Below are 14,032 nucleotides of genomic sequence, written 5' to 3'. Positions count from 1 at the left end.
TCTGTTTTTCTACTGGTTAATTGTTTTGTTTGTTTGTTTTGTTTTTGTTTTTACCATAGCAGTGACAGCTACTTGGTATTAATGAAAACTGAGAAGCAGATAATTCTTTTAGTTATACTATTGAACTTACTGAGATGGAATTTATGAGACTAGCAATCTTACAAAAAAGTAGGACTTCTGTTTCTGGCATTTTAATTATAGAAACATTGTATATCTAGTGAAGTGGGGTTATAAATAATTATAACATATTACTAATGCTTAAGAATATTTTGAATGACCTATCCCTCTTTATTATGGGTATTCTGAATATGCAGTGAGAAAAAGATTGGCAGAGCAGCTGTTTGAGCAGAAGCTGATTTCTGTGCAGGGAAAAAATAATATGTATTTTCTCATACCTACAAGTAAAAGAGTAAATCCCCCATCACTTAAATTTCTTAGCTTATACCTTAATTATGGTTTGTAAATTGAGACATGTGCACTGGAGTTTTTCTGAGATCTACTTGTATTTCATTAAATATATTAGGCAGGACAATAGACATCCCAATTTGTACTGAAAAAGATAATAATTTTATCTAAAAATGTTTTCCTTTTTCTTTTACAACCATTAGTAATGTCTATAATTAATATAGACATTATTCTTAGGATATTACAGGTATACATTTCCTCCTAGGTTTGAATTAACCAAAGTTCTTTTTCTAAAAATGTATCTTTTCAGCTTGTTTTTCTAGCCACAAACTTCTGAAACTAAGATGAAATTACCATTGAAGCAGGACTTACAAACACCGTTTTGTTTTAGTAACTGGAGAACAGTGATTTTTGTTGATGCTAACGTGTTAGTTATGTTCTGGATTGTTTGGTTAAAATGTTATGGTGAGATTGCATTGAAAATAATTTTAAATTCATAATGTGAGATACATAATTCTAAACCAGTTGTATGTGTTCTGAATCTCTTTTCTAACAAGGCTTTTTTTTTTTTTTTTGAGCTAAAGTCTCCATGAGATCTAAAATTCTAAGCTTAGAAGATCATAACATATTCTTATCCTATCTGTGTATCTATTTTTAAGTCCATATTACCCATAAGGGAAGCTACTTAAGGATGCAAACAACTCTTGCAAACATTGCTGTAACAGATCCACATGTATTCTGGCTGCTAAAGAATTCATTTTAGTGAAAGAAAATATTAACATGGGGGCGCCTGGGTGGCACAGCGGTTAAGCGTCTGCCTTCGGCTCAGGGCGTGATCCTGGCGTTATGGGATCGAGCCCCACATCAGGCTCTTCCACTATGAGCCTGCTTCTTCCTCTCCCACTACCCCTGCTTGTGTTCCCTCTCTCGCTGGCTGTCTCTATCTCTATTGAATAAATAAATAAAATCTTTGAAAAAAAGAAAAAAAGAAAAAAAAAAAGAAAATATTAACATGGGAAGGACCAATCAGTCTTCTGTGACAGAATTTGTCCTTTTGGGACTTTCTGACTATCCAGAACTTGAGGCCATTTATTTTGTGCTGGTCCTATGTATGTACCTGGTGATCCTGCTGGGAAATGGAGTCATCATCATTGTAAGTGTCTGTGACACCCACCTGCACACTCCCATGTACTTTTTCCTCAGTAACTTATCATTCTTGGATATTTGTTATACCAGTTCTTCTATTCCCCTATTTCTCAGCAGCTTCTTAATGTCAAAGAAAACCATTTCCTTCTCTGGATGTGGAGTGCAAATGTTTCTCTCCTTTGCTATGGGAGCCACAGAGTGTGTCCTTCTAAGCATGATGGCATTTGACCGCTACGTGGCCATCTGTAACCCTCTGAGATACTCCATTATTATGAGCAAGACTTCATATGTGCCCATGGCTGCTGGGTCCTGGATTGCAGGAGTTGTCAATTCTGTGTTGCAAACCTCTCTTGCAATGCGGCTTCCTTTCTGTGGGGATAATGTCATTAATCATTTTACTTGTGAAATCTTGGCTGTCTTAAAATTGGCCTGTGCTGATATCTCCATGAATGTTATTAGCATGGTTGTTGCTAATATAATTTTTCTTGTGGTCCCGGTACTTTTCATTTTTGTTTCCTATGTTTTCATTCTCTCCACCATCCTGAGGATTCCTTCTGCAGAGGGGAAGCTCAAAGCCTTCTCCACTTGCTCCGCCCACTTAACAGTGGTGATTATATTCTATGGAACCATCCTCTTCATGTATGCAAAACCCAAGGCTAAAGACTCTTCCGGTGCAGACAAGGTACAAGTCACAGACAAAATCATCTCTCTCTTCTATGGAGTTGTGACACCTATGCTCAATCCCCTCATCTATAGTTTGAGGAACAAAGATGTGAAGGAAGCTGTGAAGAATGTACTCTGTCGGAAATGCTCCTCAGAGGGAATGTGAATGCTTTCTAAAGAAATTCCTTTACTCTGAATGCAGGACTAGTTCTCACCTAGAGGTTCCAAAATAAATATAAGGGTTAGTGGTACCATTAATTCCTGAAATTCTCTTTTTTTCTGTTCCTGATATTTAAATGTGAGAGAAATGTAGAGCCTACCATTTTCCTTCATGACTGGATTAAGGAGAAATGGGACAGCAATTTATGGGTAAAAGGATTCTCATCCAAATCATCCACCTTCTCACGGATAACCAAATTTAGTTTAGCTCTGGAATAATGAGTTCTGTAATCTTATGTGAAAGGAAATGCAATTTTATTAGCTTACCTTCTTATCTTCTATGTGAGTTGGTTTTCTAGTCTCTTATCTTTCTTAGGAAGATAAACTAGAACTCAACAAAAATAATTTCTAATGGGGTAGTCTTTGTTCATATAAAGGAAAAGAGTGAGCATTTTAGGATGTTAGGTACCTAGCCTGTGTAAATGCCAAAGAGAGACAAGAGTAGTAAAATGAAACTATTTTTCTTAGGGCTGATTTCCTTTTAGCTGCAAACTGGCAGGCACACTTCTGTGCAGAAGTGTCTGAGGCAGTGTGAATCATTGTGCAGACACCCCAGCTGATAGGGAGATTTGGCTTATCGTAGGTTTCAGTAGATGAGCAGTGGCGTCTTTGAGTGGAAACCATTGTTACTGTTAAATGACTCAAAAAATTAGTTTCTAAGGAACTTGTTTGCATAATTCTCTGAGAACGTGGTAATAATGTATTTACAGTGTCACAAATTAGGTATTTTTGCAGTTACATGAATTTCCTGTAGAATATGAGCTTTCTGTTCATTCATGTATTCCTTCATTCAGTTATTCAAGCAACTAGTATTTACTGAATAGCTATTTTATCTCAGGCATTATGCTAACTATTGGTAATATCAAAAAACTAAATACATTGAGACAAAACCCAAAACATGATTAAAGAGTGCACAGTCCTGTGGAATACCGACTGACACTCAAATTGAGGACAAAATATTAAAGATTATTCACAGCTTTTCCCTTTCCCCCACTCTCTAAGCTGGATCCTTTGTTTTCATTCATAGTATGTTAGCTCTTTATTGGCTGAACAGAGTAATGAGTGGACTTGGAGTAGTTTAAATGGGATAAACTGATCTTTATATAAAAGGACTTGGACCAGCTCTAGGAAAGAAAAGAGGACAATGAGAAAGAGGGGATAATGCAATGAGGAAGAAAGTATTGCATACTAGAGATCTGGAAGATTGATATGGGAGATATTTAAATAGATACCATAAAAATAGAATCAGAGAAAAGGAAAAAAAAATAGCTAAATAGGAAGCTTTGGTGTGGTGTTCTGTGACCCATCCTCAGTGTCTCTCTCTCCTGGCAATTTCAGTAAAGATATGCAGTATTCTTTAAGACATTTAGTGATGGATTCCATTTTTTTTAGTCTCTCCATGCTGAGATCAGCTGTTAAGATTGGTTAACTTAAGTGGGTCACAATTATAATGTAGTGTGTTAAGTGCTATTAAAGGAGGATGTTTAATTCCCCTAGAAGGGGCAGTTCTAAGAAGGGAAAGGCCTTTCTCCTTGGCTGAACTGGGGAAAACAATTCTCCTTATAGTCTTGTGCAGAAGAATTTTTCAGACAGAGAATATAGCATGTGGCAAGATATGGACTACAGCTAAGAGTTCAGATTAGTTGGAACTTGAATTGTATTGTTGCTTAGTGAACAGGGGAGAAGATCAGAAAGACAACTTGGAGCCAAATTATGGGGGCTTCAGATACTAAGATGGGAAGTCAATATTTCTATAGGTTTGGGGTGATCACCTCCTTTCTCTGGAGCTCAGGAGGGCTCCACACAGATGAGTACATTCCAAGAAGTCAGATCTTTTTCTTCAGAGGAAAGTCTTACCAGCCCTTAAGTCTGAAAGAAGAATGCCTCTAATCATTCACCAATGTCTATTTTTCTCTATATTATTTGAGGATGGTATTGTTTAAATACTTCATGTGGTGCAAAGAGCCAATTTGACTCCTCAATTCAAGCTTCTTCCTTCATTCTTTCTTTATGTTTCTGTTCCTTTCTTCTAAATTTGGGTTTAAAGTTCACCATGTGCTTAATGTATATTTTTAAGTGACTAATTCCTACATTGTTCTTCCCTCGGCTGTTTAGTACTCATATTGCTTTACATATATTCATTTGTGCTTGTAAATATTTTATATATGACAATGTAAAGGACATTGCAAAGAGATCTGGCGTTAAATAGTATATGGCCTTGGATAATCTCTGAATCCACTTATTCTCTGGAACCTTAGTTTCATAATTATTAAAATCCAACTTCAATGGATCACTTGGTCAATGTGAGATAGTTATCCAATGAATTCATTTATGTGAAAATCATTTATGTTGGAGACTTTAAAGTATTAGAAAATGATAAATATAACTAAATTATTATTTTATTCATTAGTTTTTCCTTTTTTAAAAAAGATTTTATTTATTCATTTGAGACAGAGAGATACAGAGAGCATGAGCAGGGGGTGAGGCAGAGGGAGAGGGAGAAGCAGACTCCCCGCTGAGCCGGGAGCCTGATGTGGGGCTTGATCCCAGGACTCAGAGATCATGACCTGAGCTGAAGGCAGACACTTAACCATCTGAGCCACCCAGGCACCCCTCATTTGTTTTTCAGTAGCAGGGACTAGATCCTTTATTTCCCCTGTGTCCCACTCTAGCCTAGTAATATACCATAGTTTCTATTAGTGCTTTTAGGTCTATTACAGGAGCCCAACAAATACAATATTTATTGTTTAGTTGATTGATTTATTGAAAATTGGCTGATTGAACTGAATACAGAATATACCAGGGAAGAGATGCATTTGTTGTGCTAAGGTGAATGAAAAGATAAATAATTGAAAATAAAGCACAGACACAAATGCTTCTGTTGAGAAAGTAAAGATTTGTTCCTGCTGAATAGAAGTGAATTTGTATATGCTATCAGATGCACAATAATTTGATTTTATATACTACTAGAAGAGCTTATATTTTTCAGATGAAAAACATTCAGAAGTGATGTTCAAGACATATTTTTTCATTCAAAGACCCAAATCCCCAGAGTGTAGAAAATCAATACATCTTACTAAGGAATGGGAAAGTAAAGACAAATAGGCTTTGCATCTTGCTCTTGAGTAGCGTTCCACCCAGTGGCAGAAATGGGGTAAAATGAAATAGAACAAGTATACATTGTGATTAAAATATATGATAATACTAAACACAATAAAATCACAGAGAAACATCTTCCGGGAGTGACTTAGAAACATTTTACCTTGTTCTGAAGGATAAGTAATCTTTTTCCAAGTGGAAAGTGGGGACAGACATTCCAGATGAAGAGCACAACAGAACATCATTTTCAAAGGAAGACAGGGACTTAATCCATGAGTTTGTTGAAAGCACAGGTGTCAGAACAAGGTTTAGGTGATTTATTTAATAAGATGACGGCAGGGATGTATTTTAACTATGAATAAAAAATAGAAGGACTAGTAAGATGGACCCAATAGAAAGATTTCTTGAATTCAGAACTGGCTTCTTTCTGCTCCCACATAGTTAGATACCTTAAAGTCCTGCTAAGCTCCAACACATTCTTCAAAGGGAGCCAAAGTGCTGTGGCTTTCCTATAATTTTCTTTGAAAAAAAAGCTTCCCAGGAGGGTAAGTCCAAGTGAGGGTTCTTCTTCCCAGGTCTGCTCACAGACATATTCCTTCTGGTTTAAGAGTGTTAAGCTGGGGCAATGGTTATGGACCAATAGAGCATAATTTGCTCCTTTTGCTTTGTCATATAAAGACACATGTAATATATTCATGAATGACATAAATTATTTTTATAGATCTACACACGTTCTTGCCCTTGTTAGAGAAAAAATGTAGTATTTCAAATAAAGACAGAGATTTCTGGATTGTACAATTTCTTCTAAATTGATCTACAGTGTCCTAACAAGATGCCATTTGTATGGAATGGAAATGTGTCATTTATCCACAGACTGGGATTTATAAAACGAACCGAGTATCAGTTCTTGGGTTTCAGGCTTCTTGGTGGAACACACATGATAAAGAAAGGTTCCTTAGACTTCTGAAACATAGACTTCAGTGATACCAAGGATCAAAGATCTGAGCTAGAAGGAATAGTACTGGCTTTTTGTTGGTAAAATATGCCAGTAACACCATAAAAATGTGTTATTTTAAATTGTACTGATCATATAACTTGATTTGCATGCAATAGTCCAAGTTATGTCTGTTGTTCAAGTATAATTGCTAATAGCACCCTGTTTCAGCTTCAGAAGTTTGCTGGTAGGTGATATTGTGGCCCTTGTCACAGGGTAGAGTTGCTCAGAAATAATGTTGCTTAGTTTCTACCAGGTGGGGAAATTGGTAGATTCTAAGGGTTTCTTTCTTAGTGAGGTACTAGTGCAATATTTATACTTTCTTAAATATGCATTGTGGTGGCTAGACCTTTTCATTGCTCCATCCTCCAAAAGATTATCTTTTTATCAAAACAAATAAAATAAAAAATAAAATATAAAGAGTTTGTAGGAAAGTCAAGCTCCTTCAGCATAAACTTTATGATCATCTATCAATTTCTACAGAAAAAGCTACTAGGGTTATGATTAGGTAAGATAAATTTGGGGAGAATTAGTTCAACAATACTAAGTAAATTCATCAACATAATGTATCTATCCATTTATTTTGGTTTTCTTTAATTTCTCCTAAACTGTTTTGTAGTTTTGGTAGAGAAGTTTTATTTCTAAATAAATTCTGTTTATTCTTTAATATTTTTGATGGTATTTTTTATTTTTATTTTTTTTTAAAGATTTGAGAGAGAGAGAGAGAATCTCAAGCAGATTCCATGCTGAGTGTGGAGCCCCACACAGAGCTTGATCCCACTACTCTGAGATCATGACGGGAGCCAAAATCAAAAGTCACTCAACCAACTGAGCCACCCAGGCTCCACTGATTGTATTTTAAATGGACTTAAAAAAACAAAAACCAAAACAAAACAAAAACCAAAAGAAACGTTCTCGGGATTGCTCGATTGTTGTTCTGTATAAATTTTAGGTATTTTTCTCTATTTCAATGAACAATACCATTGGAATTTTGATAGGGATTGCATTGAATGTGTAGATTTGAGTAATATGGACATTTTAACATTGGTAATTCTTCCAATCCATGAACACAGCGTATTTTTCCATTTATTTGTGTCTTTAATTTCTTTCATTGATATCTTATAGTTTTCAGTGTACTAGTCTCTTACCTCCTTGGTTAAATTTATTCCTAGGTATGTTATTCTTTTTGATGTATTTGTAAATGGGGTTATTTTCTTAATTTCTCTTTCTGCTAGTTCATTATTTGTGTATAGAAACACAACTGATTTTTGTATATGGATTTTGCATCCTTCAGCTTTATTAAATTCATTTATTATTTTTAGCTTTTTTTTTTTTTTTTTTGGTAGAGCCTTTGGGGTTTTCTATATATAATACCATGTCATCTGCAAATAGAGACAGTTTTACTTCTCCTTTCCAATTTAGAAGACTTCTACTTCTTTTTCTTAATCATTACTCTGACTATGACTTCCAGTACTATGTTAAGTAAAAGTGGGGTTATTGAGCATACTTGCCTTGCTTCTGATCTTAGAAGAAAAGCTCAGCTTTTCACCATTGATTATGATATTGGCTCTGGGCTTGTCATATATGGACTTTATTATTTTGAAGTATTTTCCCTCTATACTCAGTTTGTTGAGAGTTTTTATCTGGAATGGATGTTACTTTGTCAGTTTTTTAATGGATCTATTGAGATGATCACATGAATTTATCCTTCATTCTGTCAATGTGATTTATCATATTGATTTGCGAGTATTAAACTGTACTTGCATCACTGGAATAAATCCCCCTTGATCATGGTATATTATTCTTTTAATGTATGGTTGAACTCAGTTTGCTAATATTTTGTTAAAGATTTTGCCTGTTTGATATTTCATTGATTTATTATTTCCTTTCTTTCTTGTATACCAATTACATGTGTGTTAGGCCTTTTGATTTTTTTCTTTTTTTTCTCCAGGTACTTGATTCTTTATCACTTAATCTAATGTTGAGCCTCTTCAGTGGATTTTTAAATTTCTGCTATTATACTTCTCAGTTCTAGAATTTCCATTTGGTTCTTTTTATACTTTTTATTTCTTCACTGAAATTTGATATCTTTTTTTTCCTTGGGAGCATATTCTCTTTTATTTCATTTGAGCAGTTACTTAGGTAGTTGGTTTAAGTAGTTGCTTTATCACCCTTTCTGCTAATTCCAGCCTTTAGGCTATCTCAGGCTTGGTTTCCATTGATTGTCTTTTTATCTTGAGAGTGGGTCACACATTCCTGATTCTTCATTTTATTTGTTGAGTAATTCTGGTTTGTAGCCTGGACATTGTAAATGTGATATTGTGGAAACTCTGAAACCCATTAAATTCCTCTGAATAGTTTAGATTTTTTGGTTTTAAAATAAACCTGGTTTGACTTAAACTGCTAACTCAGTATTTTGGTAATAGTTCACATCTTAGGTCAAGATTTTTGTGTGTGTGTGTGGTTTTTGTTTGTTTGTTTGTTTGTTTTATCATTAGCTGGGCTGTGCATACATGGCACCGGGGTCAGTCAGAGAACTGGACCAAGATTTTTACACAGAATTTGATTTTTCTGCTTTTGTATTTCCCCTTTCTGGAATTCTCCCCTGACTTTACACTGGCTATGTTTTCCATGACTCTGAGGTTTGTCCAGGACTGCCAGTTTATTATCAGAGTTCATGAGCCTATAGGTATAAAAATGTGAAACTTACACCAAAACATTACTTCTCCAAAGTGACTTTTTATAAAAATTTTGTACAAAATTTACCATAGCTGAGATGCTTGAGTCTGATAGGAGCTTATTCAGTCATAGTGAAAGCAGCAGAAATCAGAAGTTCCTCCTTCACATTTTATGACTAGAATGTTTGCACCTCTTGCTTTCTCTTATCATACTTATGTTGTTTCTTTTTTCAAATTTTTATTTAAAATCTAGTTAGTTAACATATAATATAATATTGATTTCAGGAGTAGAATTTAGTGATTCATCACTTACATATAACATCCAGTGCTCATCACAAGTGCCCTCCTTAATGCCCATCATCCATTGAGCCCATCCCCCACCCGCCTCCTCCTTCAACCCTCAGTTTGTTCTCTATCATTAAGAGTCTCATATGGTTTGTTTCCCCCTCTCTCTTCCCACCCCCTTCCCATATGTTCATCTTTTTTGTTTCTTAAATTCTAAATATGAGTGAAATCATATGGTATTTGTCTTTCTCTGACTAACCTGTTTCACATAGCATAATACACTTTAGCTCTATCCATGTCATTGCAAATGGCAAGATTTCATTCTTTTGATAGCTGAATAATATTCCATTGTAAATGCGTGTGTGTGTGTGTGTGTGTATAGCACATCTTCTTTATCTATTCATTCACTGATATTTGGGCTGTTTCCATAATTTGGCTATTGTTGAGAATGCAGCTATAAACATTGGGTCTGCATGTGCCCCTTCAAATCACTATGTTTGTATCCTTTGGATAAATACCTGGTAGTGCAATTGTCAGGTCATAGGGTAGTTCTGTTTTTAACTTTTTGAGGAATCTCCAAACTGTTTTCCAGTTGGCTGAGCCAGTTTGCATTCCCACCAACAGTGTAAAAGGGTTCCTCTTTCTCCACATCCTTGCCAACACCTGTTGTTTCTTGTGTTGTTGATTTTAGCCATTCTGACAGATGTGGGGTGATATCTCATCATGGTTTTGATTTGTACTTCCCTGATGATGAGTGATATTGAGCATCTTTTCATGTGTCTGTTAGCCATCTGGATGTCTTCTTTGGAAAAATGTCTATTCGTGTCTTCTTCCCATTTCTTCACTGGATTATTTGTGTTTTGGGTGTTGAGTTTGATAAGTTCTTTATATATATTTTGGATACTAGCCCTTTATCAGATATGTCATTTGCAAATATCTTCTTCCATTCCATAGGTTGCCTTTTAGTTTTTTTGACTGTTTCCTTGGCTGTGCAGAAGCTTTTTATCTTGATGAAGTCCCAGTAGTTCATTTTTGCTTTTGTTTCCCTTGACTCTGGAGACCTGTCTAATAAGAAGTTGCTATGGCTGAGGTAAAAAAAGTTTCTGCCTGTGTTCTCCTCTAGGATTTTGATGGTGTCCTGTCTCACATTTAGGTCTTTCATACATTTTGAATTTATTTTTTCGTATGGTGTAAAAAAGAGGTCCAGTCTCATTCTTCTACATGTTGTTGTCCACTTTTCCCAACACTATTTGTTAAAGAGGCTGTCGTTTTTCCATTGGATATTCCTGTTTTGTTGAAGATTGATTGGCCAGATAGTTGTGGGTCCATTTCTGGGTTTTCTGTTTTGTTCCATTGACCTACATGTCTGTTTTTATGCCAGTACTATGTAATTTGTTGATTACAGCTTTGTAATATAACTTGAAGTCTGGAATTGTGATGCCTCCTGCTCTTCTTTTCTTTTCAGGATTGCTTTGGCTATTCAAGGTCTTTTGTGGTTCCATACAAATTTTAGGATTGTTTGTTCTAGCTCTGTGAAAATGCTGTTGGCATTTTGATACGGATTCCATTAAATGTGTAGATAGCTTTGGGTAGGATAGATATTTTATCAATATTTGTTATTCCAACCCATGAGCATGGATTGTTTTTCCATTTCTTTGTGTCCTCTTCAGTTTCTCTCACAAGTGTTCTGTAGTTTTTAGAGTACAGAGTTGTTTCTTAATTTACCTCAGAAACAAAATAATGCTGATATTTAGAGTGGAGAATATGCTACAATGAATAAGGAATTTGAAATTCTCCTGAGGCCAGAGCTGAGCATACCATAGGGTTAAATAATGCGAAATAACTCCGTAGTCTGATTTGAAGGTATTATTATCCTATTGAGGGTTAAATTGACTTTATGTGAAGGCACCTGGCTCATGGGAGGGATACATTACATTTTATTATCTTCCTTTTTTCTATTTGACTTTTTAGTCTCTTTCTACTGTTCGTATAGCCCTAGTCCATTCTTTCCTTGATTAGATAAAATGAAGGCTGGCCTCCAGAGTTCCCTTCCTTTAGCTACATCATCTCCTTTGGTCGCTTTTTGCTAATGCTCCCTCCTTTTTGTATCTTTTTCAAATATAACCATCTAGGACTCCATGATTAATTACCTTATTTTCCAGAACTCAAAAATGAATGAAGAAGGTAAGTAATGGGATGAGAAGTAATATTTAAATAATGCATATGTATGTAAAATGTGCTAGGTAACTAGATAAGTTATATATACTATTTTTAAGTTCCTTTTCATTAATTAATGCTGGTGGAAAATGAAATTTACGATTGTCCCTTACTGTCTCATTCAAATGTAGACACCCAGAAATTTTTGCTTAATGTCCTCTTTCAAGAAGCCAGAGAGCAAATGAGGAAGATAATAGATGGATAAGGCAATATTGTTTAATAAATGCATAATATATACTATGTGGTATACTAGGTATCATAATACATAATATTTTAAAATTATTTTCATTACTTAATAGCAATAATATTAATGTTGATGTTGCCTTCATTTTTGTGTGGATTACGTCTCTTATTTTTTCAACAGTGTATGTGCCTGGTAGGGACTGGGGATTCAGTGCTGGCTATTACATTGTCCCTACTTTCAAGGATTAGCTTCAGATGGCTTTGTAAGGTAGATAAAAAAATTTAGGCCCATATAAAGGTCACATAGTTCTTAAATGGCAGCCAAAAGTTAAGTCCATTTTCTGTCTGTATTTCCTATGTTAATTTTGGAATATGTTTGAGGAGTAAATGAAATATGAAGTGATATATCAGGAGGAAACAAAGAACTGTGAGAGATTCTTAAAAAATGAAGAAGAGATTGTCTACTACTGCTGCTGCCAATTTTCTGAAGGAGAATTACTATTTTGATTCTGAATTTTGATTTTGAATCAGGGTCTTTCCATTTGTGCTGCAAACTAAATGTGTGTGTGTGTGTGTGTGTGTGTGTGTGTATGTGTGTGTGAAACAAATTGAAACAAATAATCTTTGTCTTCCAAGTTATTTTGACAACACTCTTCAGAAATCTCCCCACCCTGTATGTGGAGTTAATTTAAAATTTGTTCTTAAAAATGAAATCTGAGTTTATAGTGCAGCATTGGAGTAGAAATAAAATCCGAGGGCAGTTATGTCTTATGAAACACCACTGTGTATTACAACGCAATAGTCATGCAGAGGAGACATTTTTAGGACCTTTTCAGCATATTTTACTCAGTTCTACTTTTATCATCTCCTATTTTCTCCTACATTTAAAGATTAGATGCTATTTTATAAAAGTATTCAGAATTGTAGTTGGGGATGAAATAATATATAAAACCCATTTTTCTTATTTCCCTAAGTGGTATTTCAGATATTTGGACTTGTAATTTTACTATTCTTTTTCCATTTCAACAGTTAATGGCTGCCCACTATTTTTAATTAACTTGGCATTGTACTTAATACAGAGAACAGTGAGCCATAGTTCTGCCATTGGGAACATTTCAGAAGCTAACAAATGGTTATAACATAAAAGAAAAATTGCTGTAGTAGGTAAGGGTCAGGATAGCATAGAAGAGGGAGGAACTAACTCAAGGGAGTTATTGGAAGGCTTTACAGAGGACCTAACACTTGACCTATTTCTTCTGTCAATGCTAAGATTTCACTAGAGAAGGAGAAATCTGACAATGCAGAGGAAATAGCATTTGCTGTTGTTCTTAGGTGAGAAAGAACATGAAAGAATCAGGTAACTACAGTGAGTGGAGTATACAGTATGTGCAAAAGGAATGGGGGCAGTATAGGCAGGAAACAAGAAGGTGAAATGTGTAGTTGGGTATGTAGGTTGGGGCCAAATGAGGTCTCTGGGTAAAATTAAAAAAAAAACACACAAAGAAATATATCAAAAGTATTTCAAATAGAAGCTACTAAAATATATGTTTTATTTGTTAAGTAGCTATATGTGTTGGATTTTCTTAGAAAAGCTTAATTTCAAATATTTTTTTGTTTTGTTCCCATAAGTTACTTGCATTTCTTAGACTACTTAGCCCTATGTTTTAATGAGATCATAGTCATTTTCAGAAAGTGATATAATTAGACTATTAAGTTCTGTGATTCTATATATGACCTTCTTTTGTTCTCTTTATATTGAAAACCCTTGCCTCAAAATATGTGCGTTACTTTTTTTTTTCTATGTGAGCTTCTTTTATGCATGAACTCAAGGATATCAGTTTCTCCTCATTTTCTCCAGAACCAGTGTCTACTCATTAATTTTTCCATAGCCCTGCTCTTCCTTACTTCTCAGGTTATAGATGATAAGATTGAGCATGGGGTTGACTACCCCATAGAAAAGGGTAATCAGTTTGTTTGAAGTCAATGTCTTTGGACTTCAGCTTCATATACATGAAGAGGACTGTCCCATAAGATATAGTCACCACTGTTAATGTGTAAAAGGCCTTTTTTCTTCCTTTAGCTGAAGTAATTTTCAGTACAGCATGATGAAAATACAGGAAACAGAAATTAGAAGGAATGGAGC

At 35.0% G+C, this 14,032-nt stretch overlaps 1 protein-coding gene across 1 annotated transcript; it reads left to right on the top strand.

Annotated features, from left to right (window-relative positions):
* The first annotated feature begins 1,349 nt into the window (after positions 1-1,349).
* LOC103678638 (olfactory receptor 13C7-like) lies at positions 1,350-2,380 on the top strand. The gene has a single exon (XM_008708030.2). The coding sequence runs from the start codon at positions 1,418-1,420 to the stop codon at positions 2,378-2,380; it is 963 nt and encodes a 320-aa protein (XP_008706252.1). The 5' UTR covers positions 1,350-1,417.
* Positions 2,381-14,032: the final 11,652 nt, after the last annotated feature.

This window comes from Ursus maritimus, unplaced genomic scaffold, assembly GCF_017311325.1.
Source record: "Ursus maritimus isolate PB19 unplaced genomic scaffold, ASM1731132v1 scaffold_17, whole genome shotgun sequence".
Lineage (NCBI taxonomy): Eukaryota > Metazoa > Chordata > Mammalia > Carnivora > Ursidae > Ursus > Ursus maritimus.
This window is presented reverse-complemented; position numbering and strand designations above follow the sequence as displayed.

Excerpts from the sequence above, each read along its gene's own strand:
- LOC103678638 (XM_008708030.2), top strand. The coding sequence starts at position 1,418 with ATGGGAAGGACCAATCAGTCTTCTGTGACAGAATTTGTCCTTTTGGGA.